General features: G+C 37.4%; 1 protein-coding gene across 21 annotated transcripts in view; it reads right to left on the reverse strand.

Moving 5' to 3' along the window:
- The window catches only part of mindy4b (MINDY family member 4B), a 31333-nt gene that overhangs the window by 10188 nt on the left and 2698 nt on the right, over positions 1-18447 (reverse strand). For 3 of the 21 annotated variants that reach the window (XR_012391252.1, XR_012391255.1, XM_073924352.1), the window contains exons 2-6: positions 13505-13587; positions 13082-13109; positions 4240-4413; positions 2914-3033; positions 87-181 (exon numbers count right to left, since the gene is read on the reverse strand). Coding sequence is in view for 14 of the 21 variants with exons in the window: in XM_073924352.1 (XP_073780453.1) it covers positions 87-181; positions 2914-3033; positions 4240-4413; positions 13082-13109; positions 13505-13587 (500 nt within the window). In the remaining 7 variants the exon portion in view is untranslated. Of the gene's footprint in view, positions 1-86; positions 182-2913; positions 3034-4239; positions 4414-9093; positions 9478-12714; positions 12779-13081; positions 13110-13477; positions 13654-18447 lie in introns of those variants that run through there. The other 18 variants (XR_012391253.1, XM_073924353.1, XM_073924359.1 and 15 more) reach the window with 11 other exon arrangements.

Consider the following 18447-nt stretch of genomic DNA (forward strand, 5'->3'; position numbering starts at 1 on the left):
TCATCATTACCCTGTATATATATATATATATACATATACTGCTAATAATATTACAAACATAATCATAATAATCATAATAATAGTACCTCTGAATTGTACAGTCTGATTCTGCTGACCGATTGAAGAGCAAGTATTTAATAATATGAGCCTGAACCACCATCTGAACAGCACACGCTCCTCCCTGCAAGAGAAAACACAGTCCGGGTTCACATAAAAAAATATGATTAAGCATTATATTATGTAAGACAAAATTATTAGGCCTCCTGTGAAACATTACTTAATTTTCAAATATTTCCTAAGTGATATTTAACAGGGCAAGTACATTTTCACAGCATGGCAAAGAGAATAAATTTATTATCAAAACTACTATGTTTAAAAATCTTCTCTCCGTTAAACAGCACTTAGAAAATATCTTACATTTTTACAAGAGGGCTACTAATTTTGACTTCAACTGTACCTAAAATGAAACATTTAATGAACCATGTACATAAAATTCCTCTTTATGTGATTGTGTTTTCTTGTAGTAGCTTAATACCGGTGTAATCCGCTAATAACATGTGTCACACTTCAGTGCCTGAGGATAATGGAAAAGATCTGTGGTTAAGATAACAGCCAACATTTGAAGCTCATTATGCAATAATGAAGTGGCTGGTAGAGACGCAACATTCAGACAATAGCGTCAGGTTAATCAATCTGAAATATACAGAGTCATGGCTTTCCAAGAAGGATGTATTCTTGTACAAGAAATGATCTTCTAAAGCTTGTAACACTACCCTCCCTTCACTTAAAGTTCTAACAAAGGAGGCGTAACTTTATAAATGTGATCATGCGGTCACCAGTCTCAAGGTAGCACACGATACTGCCAATAGAGTTAGGGATACGAATGCAGCTTCTTTATTTAATAAACAATCAAAGAGGGAGCAAAAAGTAAGTTAAAGAACAATCCAAAAGAGTAGTCGGGTCACAGGCGAAGAGTCCTGGCGGCTAACAGCATGAACCATAAAACAAAATGAGGGCCAGGAAAAACGGCAAGACTAGATGAAAGGAAATAGGTTTGTAATGCTACCGGTTAACAAGACTCAGCAAACTGTGTGTGAAAGGGGTTAACATAAAATCCAGGTAATTAGTCCATAATGAGTTACCAGCTGAGTGTATGTGTGTGTTATCAGGGAAATTCAGGAACTGGGAGGTCACACGGCTATGGTAGCCATTTCTGGGACTCAGTTGGCGGCTCTGGCCATTCGTAGGACTCTGCGTTTGGGGAATTCATGAGAATCTAGTGCACGCTATTCAGGGAATTTGTGAGGACCTGGTGCCCACCCTTCAGTGCTTCAGGAGGAGCTGGCACCTGCCATTCAAGGACTTCAGAGGCATCTGGCACCTGCCATTTGGGGAATTCAGAAAGATCTGGATACTACCATTCGGGTCACTCAGAAAGATCTGGCGCCCACCATTCTAGAAATTCAGAGGACTCTGGCATCGTCAATGAAAGCTCTGGAGCTCTGGCTGGCGGCGGTGGCCAAGGCTCTTACAGCTCTGGTGACAGTGGCGAGGACTCTGGCAGCTCTGGCGGTGGTGGCAAAGACTCTGGCAGCACTGGCAGTGGTGAAGGCTCTGGCAGCTCTGGCGGTGACAAAGGGTCTGGCAGTGACAAAGTGCAAGCGGTCATCATGTAAATAGCAAGTCCCGCAGCCAGCGGGTGTTGTTCTAAAAAAGTACTAATGTGGTTCTCGAGGATGTTTGCTCCTTAGTTAAACTGACAGATTTGCTCAACTGGATCCATGTTTGACTTGAGTCATCTGTAACACACATTACTGGCAACGGAGTTGAGGATCCAAATGCAGCATCTTTATTTAATAAACAATCCAAGATGGTGCAAACAGTAAGTCAAAAGACAATCCAAAAGAGTGGTTGGGTCACAAGCGAAGAGGTGCAACAGGTTAACAAGACTCAGCAAAATGTGTGTATGTGAGCGAAAGGTGAATATAAAGTCCAGGTAATCAGTCCGAGAGTTATCAGATATGTGTGTGAAATCAAGGGGAATCAGGAACTGGTGTGTGTGAGGTGCATGATGGTATTTGTAGTCCAGTTTATTGATAGATGTGTAGTTCTCCAGCGATCTGCGAGGATTAGATTGGCTGTAGTGTATGTGTGTGAATGAGAGTGTATGGGTGTTTCCCAGTACTGGGTTGCAGCTGGAAGGGCATCCGCTGTATAAAACAAATAATAAGTTGGCAGTTCATACCGCTGTGGCTGCCCCTGATAAATAAAGGGACTAAGCCAAAGGAAAATGAATGAATGAATGATAGAAATGTGGACTATTATTTAATTTTACAGGATAAAGTGGTAAAATAATAAAAATGAGTTGGTAAATGTTGACAGAATTTTCATTTTTAAATGTTTTGTCTATGATTTTTTAATGATAATTAAAAGAGTGTCAAAAGGCCAGATGGATGATATTTGACATTTGCAAAAACAGATAACAGCTTGGTAACACTTTATTTTGATGGTCCATTTGAGTATTGATATCTACATCAAAGGGGCTGCATGGTGGCGCAGTGGGTAGCACGTTCGCCTCACAGCAAGAAGGTTGCTGGTTCGAGCCTCGGCTGGATCAGTTGGCGTTTCTGTGTGGAGTTTGCATGTTCTCCCCACTTCCTCTGGGTGCTCCGGTATCCCCCACAAGTCCAAAGATATGCTATAGGTGAATTAGGTGAGCTAAAGTGTATGTGGTGTATTTGTGTGAATGTTTCCCAGTGATCCGCTGCATAAAAATATATGCTGGATAAGTTGGCAGTTTAGTCCGCTATGGCGACCCCAGATTAATAAAGGGACTAAGCTAAAAAGAAAATGAATGAATGAATATCTACATAGGTTTGTTGCTTAGGTTAGTTACAAAAAATCTCTACTCACCCTCTCAGTTTCCAGAGCATACGCCATCTCAGAGAAAGGCTCCCGGAACTTGAAAAATGATTTCTTCCACTCATAGTTGAATATGTGGAAGGTGTTCCCAAACAAAACAGTTCTTAAACTCTGTATGAGTGACAAAAATAAATAAACAAAAAAACTAATAAAAAAAAATAAATAAATAATGACAAAAGTGCCTTTTACTTTTAGGATTGTTTGATATATATATATATATACAGGGCCGGCGCGTCTATAGAGGCGACCTAGGCGGCCGCCTAGGGCGGCAGTATAGAGAGGGCGGCATCCCCGACACCTCCCTTACCACCCGCGTCCTCAGTTGTGTCCGCGACACCTCCCTCACCATCCGCGTCCTCAGATATATTCGCGCATAGACGCAAGAATAGAGAGGGCGGCGTCAGGGACACTTTCATCAGCACCCACGTGTCCTCAGTTATATCCGTGCATAGGGCGGCAGAATTGAGGTCCGCGACACCCGCGCGTCCTCAGTTATATCCGTGCATAGGGCGGCAGAATAGAGAGCGCAGTGTTCGTGACACCTCCCTCCCTCAGCACCCGCGCGTCCTCAGTTATATCCGCGCATAGTGCGCTGGAAAAGAGGTCCGCGACACCTCACTTCATTTTCATAACCGGTCACTTACGTTTTCACATTGGGGTTGAGGGCGGCATGATTGTCCTCTGCTTAGAGCGGCAGTTCAGCTTGCTCCGGCCCTGTATATATATATATATATATATATATATATATATATATATATATATATATATATATATATATATATATATATATATATATATATATATATATATATACACATACACACACGCACACATATACATATTTATATATATATATATATATATATATATATATATATATATATATATATATATATACATAAATATATATATATATATATATACATACATATATACACACACACATGTATATATATAGCTGTAGAAAACTAGATGTAGTAATTACCACAGCAACTCTACAGAAATACCCCAGCAAATTAATTTGAGTACTTTTGTATAGTATGATACAAAACCACAAAAATTACTATAGTGGGTTTATAGACAATAAAAAAACATGTGCAATAAATGAAGCTAAAAATGTAAAACAAAACAAGTTTTAATCTAATTACTACAAAATGTTTACTGTTCGCATATGTTAACTCTAAAAGACTTACACCAGCCCAATCTATTGCTTAAAGTCCTAATAAATAAGTTATCGGTCTGTATCCTGCCCTTTGTCGTCAAACACAAACACACACTCAGGAGAGTCAGGTGACAGGTTCATGTTCCTCAACTCACCACCGCCAGCTCTGGTGACATCGCTTGCCCACCCAGACTAGCAGACACTGCGAGGGCTTGAGGAATGGAGTAGGGTGCTGTAAACTGATGACTCTGCGCAGAGGTCGAAGGCGGACGAGATGCCGGATGAGAAGAGTCTTCGCCGTCCTCATCAGACTTCTTTTCACTTGGTCTCTGTGAAAGAGATAAAGAGTTGAAACACTGTAGCATGTGTATCATAAAACCCTGTTTAGCAAAAGTAAACATAACAGTAAATAAATGTGATCATCTTTTTCTTTCTTTTTTAATTGTTTCAGAAATCAAGTATGGAGTTTCTTCAGTGTGAAACAAGTTCAGTTCATCAAGGTTAGTTAGTTCTACAGAATGCTGTTACCACTCAGTAGATCACAACAAGTTTATCTCGAGTTGATCATCTAGGGCAGGGGTGGCCAATCCTGTTCCTGGAGAGCCACCTTCCTGCAGATTTCAGTTGCAACCCATATCAAACACACCTGCCTGTACAGGGTTCAACGTTAAGGATTATTTCCACTGGCCCGACTGGACCAGTGGTTCAGATTTTCACTTGCCCTGCCAAAGTTTTCACTGGCCCCACAAAAAAAAAAAAAAGTGAATTGCTATTTCTTAGCCACATATTTTAAATAATGTGTAAAAAATAATGTCTGTAAATCTAGAATTTAAATATTTTAGAAATGTTAAAATATTTAGCAGTTAAATATAGCAGTATTGAAAATGTGCATGTATTTTATTGCAAAACAAAAAGTGACTGACTTAAAAGTGACGGCAAACCAAGCAAAACCCACATCGTCTTGTACCCATGTCAACAGACGTTTTCTGTCAGCCTCATATTTTGATGTGACGTCAGGTTGCCATCTCTTTGCTGTACTGGTTTTTAACAGGTCATGGGAAAAAATAACGTGCTCACAACATCCAATCAGATATACGAAAACGAAAAGCAATATGGTGTTAACGACTTCACAGAGAAGGCAGCATTCAAAGACTTAAAAGCACAAATAGTTTCTCGAGTCTAAGACTGTATTTGCGCGCAATTGACAAATAGTAGCAGGCAAATTGAAATTTAGTGACCCGATTGGGCCAGTACCGATTCTGTCTACTGTCCCGGGCATCTCTCACACTGGCCCCGGGCCATTGGGCAGTCCTTATTGTTGAACCCTGCTGTAATTATCACATGGTGTTCAGGTCCTAATTAATTGGTTCAGGTGTGTTTGATATGGGTAGCAACTGAAATCTGCAGGAAGGTGGCTCTCCAGAAACAGGAGTGGCGACCCCTGATGTAGGGGATTTACTTTAAAGCATTAATCACTCTGATTTCTATAAAAACGGGCCAATGGAATGCATATGAAATTGGCGAGCACAGCTTTCACAAGTGTAGCCACTCCTCATTGCCAGGACATGTCCAGTTAAATGTGCAAGCCCCTTCTGCACCTCCCCGCATTGCGGTCCCTGCTGAAAAATCCAGCTTAAACCAGCCTAGGCTGGTTGGCTGGTTTTAGCTTTGGCCACTTCCAGGCTGGTTTCCAGCCATTTCCAGCCTGGTCTTAGCTGGTCAGGCTGGGAGATGACCAGCTAAAGCCAGCTTGACCAGCCTAGCCAAGCTGGGAGTCCAGCCAAAACCAGCTATGTCCAGCTTAAACCAGGCTGGTCAAGCTGGTTTTAGCTGGATTTGGCTGGTCATTTTTCAGCCAGACCTGCTAAGACCAGGCTGGAAATGGCTGGAAACCAGCCTGGAAATGGCCAAAACCCCTCTAAAACCAGGCTGGTCAACCAGCTAAAACCAGCCAACCAGCCTAGGCTGGTTTGAGCTGGATTTTTCAGCAGGGGTGAGTTTGCTGGGAAACCTGAGGGTTAAAGTGAAGTAAAACCACGGGCTAACAACCTCCCGCTCCTCATCAGCACAGCCCATCCCTGATTTGGACGATTTTGCCGGCACATTCTCGGGGATTGGCGCTTTATCATTCAATGAAACAAGTGAGCAGATGTCTATCGCGGCATCGGAGGGTGAGTTGTCCATATCGGATGAAAGTTTGGATACGCTTCTGCCTTCCATATTCCCCTTCTTCGAATGTGGAGTCGTATATGGTGGCTACAGTTTTCCAGGCAGCCTAGGCAGTTGGTCTGGAGGTTCCGTGGCCTCTAACAGCTGGACTGTTTAGAGGCCTGCTACGTGGGGGCTAAGAAGAGCCTAAAACCCTCTTGGCCCCCTGACCTCTTCTGTTGGGAGATGCATGACAAACTTATGCAGGCTTGGGAGGGTCCCTTATCAACCTGGTTGGTAATCACCTCCGGCCTCACCGCCCTTGACAGCAAGGCGGGGAAGGGCTATGTGGCCATTCCCCAGGTCGAGAGAGCAATTCCAGCCAACCTTTGCCCACAAGATGCCTCTGCCTGGCAGAATGAGCCCCATCTCCTATCCAAGACTTGTATGCTTTCTGTATCACTTGTGGCCTGAGCCTACACTGCTGCAGGCCAGGCCACTTCTGCATTGCATGCGATAGCCACTTATCAGCTCTACCAAGAGCAAGTATTGGCCGATCTGTAAATGAGAGATCCTTTCCCAGGGGTCATGCACAACCTCAGGATGGTGATTGACTTTGCGTTGATCATAACCAAAGCGGCCACCCTTGCCTTGGGGAAGGTGATGGGCACACTTGTGATCCAGAAGCGCCACCTCTTGTTGAACATGGCAGATATGAGGGATGTCCTTAGAGCTCTTGGCGGTGAAGGAGCATTCAATCGCTATCAAGAAGTTCTACAGGTGGGCCAAGACTGCTAAGCCACTGGCAGCTGTAGTGACTGCTCCAATTATGTCCCACTGCGACATCTATCACTGCTCCGCAGCCATCCTCCCTCTATATAGACATGAGCAATTCCAGCGTTATGGATGTGACATTTGCAGTAAAAACTCAAAACATAAATTTGCATAGGAAGCATTTGTTAACAATATATTGAAACTTTTGTTTATATTTTCCAGTACAACTGACTACAGAGTTAAGAGACCAGAAAAATCTGTACACATGTTTTGTACTTTAAATGTGGAAAATAAACATGTGTTATGATTGTGACAAAAAAGTCTGCGGGTTTACAGTAATCAACATTCATTTATTCATTTTCTTGTCGGCTTCGTCCCTTTATTAATCTGGGGTCGCCACAGCGGAATGAACCGCCAACTTATCCAGCAAGTTGTTTTTTTTACGCAGCGGATGCCCATCTCTGGGAAACATACACACACACATTCACACACACACACACACTCGTACACTACGTAAATTGTAGCCTACCCAATTCACCTGTACCGCATGTCTTTGGACTCCAGCACCTGGAGGAAACCCACGCAAACGCAGAAAGAACATGCAAACTCCACACAGAAACGCCAACTGAGCCGAGGGACCCAGCGACCTTCTTGCTGTGAGGCTACCACTGCCTCGCAACAGTATACAACATACTTTGTAGAAATTCTGTAAATTAAACTGCACAACCCAAAATAAACAATCATAATACAAGGAAAAAGAGTTGGCTCTTCATAAATTAAATATATAAATATAAATTATCTCTATATATTTTATTTAATATTTTCACATGAAGAAAAAGTGTCGTTATGGATGTGACAGATGTAAAATTGCCACTTGGTAAATCAAATAGAATAGTTTAAAAACATTGACAGGCATTTTTGAGTATTTCTAAAGTACTGTAAAATATTTGCTTACACAAAAAAACCTAGAAACGGTTTCTGTATTTTGGTGAAAACTTATATTTTTCATGGCAAGGTTGACATTTGCACGGAATTGCTGTATATATATATATATATATATATATATATATATATATATATATATATATATATATATATATATATATATATTAGAGCTGCACAATTAATTGTTAAAAGATCGCGATCTCCACTCGACCCCCTAGACGATCTTAATCCAGCATTTCTACGATTCTGCCAATCATATTTTCAAGTTCAGGAGAGAAGAAAACGCGGCTGCAGCAGTCTTTTCATTGTTTCACAGACGTTGCTCAGTGACATTGACATCTCCAAATGATGTCGAATGAGTCACATAATGTATTTTTAAGTTATAATTCACCTAAAAATGTCATTTTTGTCTTCATACAGTATAATGATGTTTTCGCAGCTGGAAAAATCACACGTGACATGTGAGCTGTTATCACAGAGAGGGCGTGCACGCGCTCAACTTAATGATAGACGAGGGTGCATCTCCTTTAGTGTACAGAACCTGCAAATGTTGCGAGTAACAGGTAATACAGTTGTAAATAATATTCAGGTTGTGGCACAGAGTGATCGTTTGGGAGCCACGCGGAAGTATGAACAAGCACTTAGCAGTCAAAATGAAACCGAAAGTGTGCACTTCATTTAAATGATCAAATCGCATTTTAAAGTTATGATTATGACAAGCACTTATATGTTTTTTCTTTCATCGTGAACCCACAGTTGTGCATGAAAATAAATGTTTACAATGTCAGTATAACTACTCTAGCCTATATATTGTTGAATATAATCTGATAATGGCAAAAGTCTGATTTTACCAGTGAATAAAATTGTCTAATATGACAGATTGCAAGCATATATCTCAAACATAATAATTCAACATCAGAGTTATTAAAAGTAGAATAGAATTATTTGTAAAAAACTGTAGACCTACACATAATATTATTATCTTATGTTGTGCCATTTGTTTGTTTTTACCATACCTTTGTTTTACATCTACAGAATCGTGAGAAAATCGTGATCTTTATTTTAAGCAAAAAAAATCCAGATTCTCATTTTAGCCAGAATCGTGCAGCTCTAATATATATATAAATCAGAAAATAACTCACATCTCTGTTTCTCTTCACCTCCTCTTGAAGAAGCTCTATGTAGCTCAATTTGGAGTGCTGCAAACTCTTGATGTTTTGCAGAATGTCCTGATAATCCGTCATGATGGCCTTCACATGCACTGTACTGTTACATGTAAATTCGGTTGCACGCATGGCATTAACGATACACCAAGTATAATGTTTTCCATTTAGCGTGGTACCTAGGGCAAACAGCTCTCTCTCTCCCCTAGTCTGCAAGACTGAGTTTGTCGAGAGCATGACAGACACACAGGATCATAGTATACTGAGCTCTTATTGGCTGCCTGCATGTCATGGGAAAGTTGATATGCAGCCCCCCAGAGAGCAGTATCAGTTATGGAAAGATCAGACTTCAACCTTCACAGACTTCATAAGATTGAGACAGAGGATGTTACATTTCTAACTGGAACATTTAGACAGATTCTTGTATTAAAAGCAGCTGCATGAGCACAACAGAATGTGCCAGAAATAAAGTATTGAGCTTTTGGTTGACCTTTGCTTTATAAACTTCTGTTTCTTAAATGGTATTTTTTTTAGGCGTTGTACAAAAGACTGAATGTATATATATATATATATATATATATATATATATATATATATATATATATATATATATATATATATATATATATATATATATAGTTGAAGTCAGAATTATTAGCCCCCTTTAGATTTTTTTTTCCCCTTTTTTAAAAATTTATCAAATGATGTTTACCAGAGCAAGGAAATTTTCACAGCATGTCTGATAATATTTTTTCTTCTGGAGAAAGTCTTATTTGTTTTATTTCGGCTAGAATAAAAGCAGTTTAAAAAATTTTTAAAGCCATTTTTGGGACAAAATTATTAGCCTCTTTAAGCTATTTTTTTTCGATAGTCTACAGAACAAACCATCGTTATACAATAACTTGCCTAATTACCCTAACCTGCCTAGTTTACCTAATTAACCTAGTTAAGCCTTTAAATGTCACTTTAAGCTGTATAGAAGTGTCTTGAAAAATATCAAGTAAAATATTATTTACTGTCATCATGTCAAAGATAAAATAAATCAGTTATTAGAAATAGGTTTTTAAAACTATTATGCTTAGAAATGTGCTGAAACAATCTTCCCTCCATTAAACAGAAATTGGGGGAAAAAATAAACAGAGGCGCTAATAATACAGGGGGGCTAATAAATCTGACTTCAACTGTATATAGTGTAAAAAACATATAATTTACTAAAGCACTTAGCTGATAATTGATTATAAAGTGTGTTTGACATACTATCCCTGGAGACAGCCCTGAGCTCATAAAATCCTCGAGCCCAGGGCTCCCTTCCATTTGCAGGGAGAGAGGGGAGTTTGAGCTCAGGTAGGTCAGGTAAAACTATGTGCATAATGTCTGTATGTGCATAAAAATTAAGTTAAATCGACCTAAAAGTTCCAAGTATCAATTGGTTTACTCACTTTTTAAAGTAAAGTAAATAATCACTTTTTACAGAGGATTTTTTTCCTATATGGATGGAAATGGTTACCGACATTCTTCAAAATACTGTACCTTCTTCTGTGTTCAAAACAAACCAACAAATAAACTCGTAAAGTTTTGGAGCTATTTAAGGGTCAGTATAGGCATGGGGCGATGACCAGTTTCAAGGTTTATTGCGGTTTGGAAAAGTCAAGTTTTTTTTTTTTTTTTTTTTTAGTTTTTTAAGCACTTTAAGTTTTTTTTTTTTTTTTTCTCCAGCAGAAAAGATATCCAAAGAAGCCATTTTATAGTGTAAAGAAAGCTGTTTTTGAAACTAATAAAGACAGCAAAAGTTAATTAATGATTTTAATTATTTAACCTGACATGTTTACTGCTCTAAAATATATTAAATGTTTTTCAAATAAAATATATTGTGTTCAAGAGAGTGGGGGTGGGGAGAATATATTAAAAAGAATACATTTAAAAGCAGTAATCACAATATTGTGAAACCGTGATATTTTTATACAAGAGTATTATACTGTCAGAATCTTACACCGGCCTATGCCTAGATCATTAAATGGTAAGTATTTTGTTTTCGTAAGGGAACTATCCCTTTAAAAAAAAAAAAATCGGTCACACTTCATTTTGATGGTCCGTTTGTTGAATTTAAGTTACAATGCAATTAATTCTCACTCGATTATAAGTAGACTGTTAGGTTGGGGATATAATTATGGTTAGTGTAAGATGACATGTACTTGCAAAGTCTTTTATAGTCAGTTAAATGTCTGTTTAGCCACAGTATCAACAGATATATAGCAGAGTGTCTACTAATACTCAAATGGACCATCGAAATAAAATGTTACCAAAATTTCTGCATCGCAATTTTAAAACTGCAGTGCTCATATTTATTGTTTAAAAAGTCAAAGCCTTTTGGAAAATCTTTTTCTGGTGGATAGTTTTCATAATATGGTGGGCCACTGCAAATAAATCAATGTTTGGGAGACACTGAGACATGACATAGGCCTATAATTTTGGTAGTCATTAAAGAAACTTTTGACTCTTTTTAACTCATTAATTTTAAATTAACTTTAATTTTAAACCAAACTTCGAATTTCTAGAAAAAAAGTAAAGTTAGAACTGTACATTTATATCTTTGGATTTATTCATTCATTCATTCATTTTCTTGTCGGCTTAGTCCCTTTATTAATCTGGGTTCGCCACAGCAGAATGAACCGCCAACTTATCCAGCAAGTTTTTTACGCAGCGGATGCCCTTCCAGCCGCAACCCATCTCTGGGAAACATCCACACACACATTCATACACACACACACACACACTACAGACAATTTAGCCTACCCAATTCACCTGTACCACATGTCTTTGGACTGTGGGGGAAACCGGAGCACCCGGAAGAAACCCACGCGAACGCAGGGAGAACATGCAAACACCACACAGATACGACAACTGAGCCGAGGCTTGAACCAGCGACCTAGCGACCTTCTTGCTGTGAGGGGACAGCACTACCTACTGCACCACTGCTTCGCACCATCTTTAGATTTAGTATTTTAATAAAACGAGTCAGCGTCACGGTGGTGCAGTGGGTAGCATGATCGCCTCACAGCAAGAAGGTCGCTAATTCGAGCCCCGGCTGGACCAGTTGTCATTTCTGTGTGTTTGCATGTTCTCCTCGTATTCATGTTGGTTTCCTCTGAGTGCTCCCGTTTCCCCAACCAGTCCAAAGACATTCGCTATAGGTGAATTGAATAAACTAAATTGGCTGTAGTGTTTTGTGTGGGAATGAGTGTGTATGGATGTTTACCAGTGATGGGTGTTTACCACTGGAAGGGCATTTGCTGTGTAAAACACATGCTGGATAAGTTGGCGGTTCATTCCACTGTGGCTGAATGAATAAAAAAAAGTGTTTTTTATATTCTTGGATAGAGTTTTGCTCACAAGCATTGTCATATTTGGGGGGTCTGTGGCATCTACATGATTGAAAACCATATAGAGGACACGAGTTTTACACTTATTTTATGTTTCTTTTTGACATATCCGGTCAAAATTATTAATAAAAAAAGCAACAGTCAAATTTTGGTGAGAGAAAATAAAAACAAAAGCACATTTGGATCTGGTGGGATAAATAATAAATGTCCTGTTGCTTACTTCATACCTTTGCTGTAGAAAACAATTCCAACAGTATGTGACATCTGCAGTAAAACCGTGTACCCTAAATTCACAGAGAGTAAATGTTGACAGTATATTGATGCATGTGTTTTTTTAACTAGAGATTTAGGTAATCATAAAGCAATATCAATCTGTAAATGTGTTTATAGTTTAATTAAGGGAAACAAACATGCATTACGCGTGACCAAAAACATTCACCGCTTATTTAGCATGACAAGGTGACAATTACATTTATTTACATCTTGTTGCGTGACTGTTGGAATATACACACGCGACAAAACAGCGCCAGTGAACGAATCCAGTGTAAACACCTTAATAAAAGCACAAAACAACGTCAAAGACTTACTTTAACACATCCTTGTTGTAGCTCTAACCTGTAAGGTAAACAAAGGTTAATTAAACATGGAGGACGACTCGTAGAGCAGGGAAAGACGTGATAGAAGAGATACAGCTGTGGCTGGAAGTTATAACGATAATTATTTATGTACTTTATTAAATTGCCCATTAATTGTATTTTATAATGTATATCCTTACCCCAACCCTAAACGCAACGATCATAATAATGTTAAACAGTAATTATACCCAGTATTATTCATATTATTTATTAAATTATCCATTAGATTGTATTTTATTAACGAATAAACCCACCCCAACCCTAAACTTACCCCTCACAGTAATGTAAAAAGTTAGTGTCATATACATTGACTTGAATATCCGCAGCTGTATCCCTTCTAGACTTTACCTCAGAAAGAGACTGAAGAGCGCGTACCCGCGGGAGTCAAAAACGTCCCTCCATTTCTGCAGATCCGCGACCCGCTGCAGGATCTCATCCAGTTCCCCATTCGCGTCCATCTGCGGGTGACAGCAAACATCACAGCAGTCTTCGCTCACTTTCCGGACTCGAGTTCACACTCACAGCTCCCCCAGGTACACAAAACAAAAGAATAAATAAGTGACACCTTTTTGCGGTTTTCTCTGAGGGTTGTGCAGAAGATGAAGCGGCAGCAACATGCTAAGTTAATTAAAATTAGAGTTCCTTCTGAAACATATCTTTGTAATTATTTTATTTGTTACCTACACTGTTAAAATAAATGATGAATTAGTCTTGACAGCATGTTTTTAGGTCATTGTAAATTAAACTAAGCTCATGTTCTAACTTAATTTTCTAAGTTATGCTAGCAGTTTTAAGTCAGTTTAACATAATAAAAGTTCAGTGGACTCAAGGTTAATTTGATTCAGCTTAAAAAATTGAAGGCAACAAGGATTTTTTTTACAGTGTAGATACTTTACACAAGGTAGCCTTGTAAAAAAAGATATCGAATTTCATCCTAATCTTTTAAAATAAACTGATTAAATATGTTGCAGAGCATACAGCTAAGTCAAAACTATTAACTTTTCTGTGAATTTATTTATTTATTAATGATTTTTTTTTTCAAATATTTCCCAAATGATGTTTTAACAGAGCAAAGGACTTTTCACAGTATTTCCATCCTGATCTCACAAGAAAACATAAGTATTTTTAATTTTGCCAGTTTAGTCGTACGAAATTGTACGATTTTAAAAAGGAGGCGTGGCACCAAACCCCACCCCCTAAACCCAACCGTCATTGGGGGATGAGCAAACCGTACTAAATTGTATGAATTAGATCGTACGAATTCATACACATTAGCCACTAAATCAAAAAGTTACGAATTGCCGTGAGATTGTGTTGGTATTTTCTGTAATATTTTTTTCTTCTGGAGAAAGTCTTATTTATTTTAGTTCAGCTACAATAAAAGCAGTTTTTCATATGAAAAAAAAAAAACATTTTAAGGTCAAAATTATTAGCCCTCCTAAGAAATATGCATTGTCTAAAGAACAAACTACAGTGACTTAACCTAATTAATCTCGTCAAGCCTTTAAATGTCACTTTAAGCTGATTACTGGTATCTTGAAGCATATATAGCACAAAGATAAAAGAAATCAGTTATTAGAAATTAGTTATTGATATTGAACTATTATGTTTACAGTGTTGAGAAAATCTTCCTGTCAAACTGTATATCTGTACTGAACTTTATTATCTGATAGTAATAAACATATAATTTAATCTTTAATTTAATAAATTTTTTTCTAATTAATTTAATCTAATTTTCATCCTTATTTTGATCTGTATTAGCTGTTACATTAAAACTAAAGAAAATAAAGCTGTCTTAAAACGGGATACTGTTTTAATACTTAAAACGGCTCCTTTTGGTTAAAATACGACAAAATGCGGTTTGCTACTGTTTTAAATTGTTTTTTCTTAAACATTAACCGAATAGTTAATAATGAGTTGCCGATATTAAACAATATATTATTTTTTATTTCTGTGCGGTGATGAAAATTTGACCTAAGAGTGTAAACACATAACACTGACCCTTTGTGGTGTTAATATTTTAAACTAAGAGTTTGCTAATTAACACTCTCAGAGTGTTGATGATGTTAACTCTTTCAGAAGTGTTATTTTAACACTTTTATAGTGGGTCCCATATAAACTCTGTGGCAGTGGTAATTTAAATTCTTAGGTAGTTAAATCTACTTTCTAAGGATTGCAGTTTATCCTGGAAATCCACACACTCGATTTCCAGTTTGGTTTTACAGAAAATAAGGAAATATTACTGTATTTATTATTAATATTTGATTATTCTGTTATTGTTAATAATATCCTTCAGGTGCAGATTCGTTTATGATAATGTAATTGTCTCTTTTTAGGCAGGTTTCTGATAAACATAGACTGACTTGCTGTTATATACTGCAATTTTAAATATTTTATCTTGTTTTCTTCATGTATGGTAAGCTGCTTTGACACAATCTACATTGTAAAAGCGATGCAGAAATAAAAATGAACCGAACAGATAGCACATGTGTGTCTCCGAGATGTATTTTAAACATCGTTGCTGCTCTGTTTAAAGGTCTGATAAACTTCTTAATAGGTCTGCTGAATGAATGTGCAACGACGGGAGGAGGGAGTGACAGATACAACTGAGGTAAGATCCAATATGCAGGTTTATTCAGCGTCAGGCAAGCAGTGGTCAAATCAGGTACAATCGGGTATGTGCAGGCAAATCCAGAGTCGTAATCATATAAACAAGGAATAGGTTGAAAGGCTGGCGTCTAAACAGGATAACAAGGATACAAGGCTAGGTTCGAACACAGAGAAACAAGACAGGGAGAAACGCGCTGTAATTTCACTGGAGTAGTAAACAAGACTCTGCAAACTGGATGGGTTCATGAGTGGCTTATAAGTGGTGTGATATCAGTCTCTGACAAGATGCAGCTGGTGAATGCAATCAAGCTAGATGTTTGAGCAGGCGTGAGTGTCTGGGAGAAGTGCATGTATGAATATGTAGTCCTGGGAAATGCGGAAGTGTAGTCCTGGTGTTCGTGTGAGAACCAGCGATGTCTGGAGAGCGATCGCTGGTTGTGTGACAGAACGTTGTATTTGAAACATCTCAAAGCCATTACGAATCACTTTAACATCTGAAATGTGACGTCTAAGATCAGCAAGACCTCAAATAAATATGTCTTTCAGATATAAACATCTGCTAACAAAGTGGTTATATGTAGAACATTGGGTTGCACTCAATCAATTTGGAAAGGAATTAAGTAAACATATTAGTTTTTACAAATTTAAGTGGATTGAACATAAAAAATTTAACTTGTCCTCCCCCAAAAAAAAAAAAAAACTCAAGAATTATGTTGTTTCAGCTCTTTTGAAGTAAGTAGTTTGAACAAACAGCAAACATTATTGTTTTGAGTGTAGTCTACTAAAACGTGACAAGCTATCACACTGGTAATGTGTGTGTTTTTCCTAGTAACACCTACTCCATGTATCCTATTATACCTAGTAAACATACATAATACATGCTGATGATGCTAAGTGCAACCTTAGCTAACCTCTTTCCAAGTATAACCCTATTAGTTAATTAGGCTGTTACATTTATTCATCAAGCGAATAAGCTTGAATTAGCTAACGAAAACATTTGTTTGTCCTATAATTATCCGTAAGTGAAATGTTTATCTGATAGCTCACGTATGACTTCAATATGTATTTCAAAGATTGTTTGGTCTGGATAACATCTGCTGTGTTCAAAGGTCTGATAAACATCTTAAAAGTGTCTGCTAAACAATCTTAAAGACATATTACTAATGTCAATTTAACATCTAATAGACATTTTTGGGAGAAATGCGCTGTGTTTATGGAATTGAATAAGTATATACCAACAGTATAGCACATGTTTGAGGACTGTGGGAGATACTGGAGCACCCTGAGGAAACCCGTGCCAACATGGGGAGAACATGCAAACTCCACACCAAAATGCCAACTGGCCCGGCCAAGGCTCAAACCAGCGACATTCTTGCTGTGAGGCACTACCCACTGCACTACCGCGCTGCCCATTTTTAGATATGTGTAACGCAAATAATGATCATTATTAGCCTTTTTTTTGTACAGTATTTAGGAAGCAACATAATTTGTGTTTTCTGTTTCATTTCATTTAAATTTCTTTTACCCCGCTGCTATATATATATATATATATATATATATATATATATATATATATATATATATATATATATATATATATATATATATATATATATATATATATATATTGATAGTCTAATGGGCAGTGTGGAATAATTTTTGGTAGCTCGACTGGAAAATATAATAGCCCCTGGACATCTGGCTAGCAGTTTTTTGCAAGCCCTGTTTGAAATATTCCCCTAGTGCTGTTTAAAGGAGAGATTTTTTAATGCTTTTTAAACACAGTTGTCCTAATAGCAAATTTTTAATATCTCATTCCTTTTGTTTTTGCTACAATGACACTTATTTTGCAAAATACTAGTTAAGAAAATCATTAAAGGGCAGCTCTTTCTTTTGTATCCAATCTGGGGAAAAAAATAAATTCTTAAGGGGACTAATAATATCAAACTTGAAAAAAAAATTATATATATATATATGCACACAAGTCCAGCTAAACTAAAGAGGAAAAAGACTTTCTCCAGAAATAAAACATAATAGGGAATTCTGTGGAAATTTTTTTGCTCTGCTCTATAAAAAATGACAAGACAAAAAGTGATGAAATTAATATTTTTATTTAGATTTTTTAGGAAGTTGAGATGACTGCAAATTATTTTTTTTAAACTAAAATAATTTAGTCAACAAGAATTTTTACAGTTTATTGAACGTGGGAAAATTTCACAGATGGACTAATAATTTTGCCGTCCACTGTAAATTTAAACCTTTATTTTATTTCATTTATTTTTTTTAAACCCTAGTCTACTCAAATATATTCTCTTAACTTTTCCTCCAGTGCCATCTGCTGGTGCATTATAGCAATAAACATATCAAATACAGTATTTTGTCAAACTTTTGTCAAACCTGTCACAGATTACAGTAACAAAAGCACAAATACTAACGAAAAAAGAAAGCGTTACCAAATATGCATTTGAAGCACATCAGGCAGTCACTGATGCATATCAAATATCAAAGAAGACAAAATGCTGACATATGATGAAAACTTTCTGGTTAACCAGAAAAAGAGACAAATAGTACTGTTTTCTACATCTGTTCATGAGCTCCGGTAAGAAAATGGTGACAATTTGTAAAAAGATTAACAAGTCCTAAACACAGTGCAATGGTTATTAATGAAGCACATTTTAAGATGATCAGATTTATTATTTTAAGCAACA

This window comes from Danio rerio, chromosome 15 (assembly GCF_049306965.1).
Source record: "Danio rerio strain Tuebingen ecotype United States chromosome 15, GRCz12tu, whole genome shotgun sequence".
Taxonomy (NCBI): domain Eukaryota; kingdom Metazoa; phylum Chordata; class Actinopteri; order Cypriniformes; family Danionidae; genus Danio; species Danio rerio.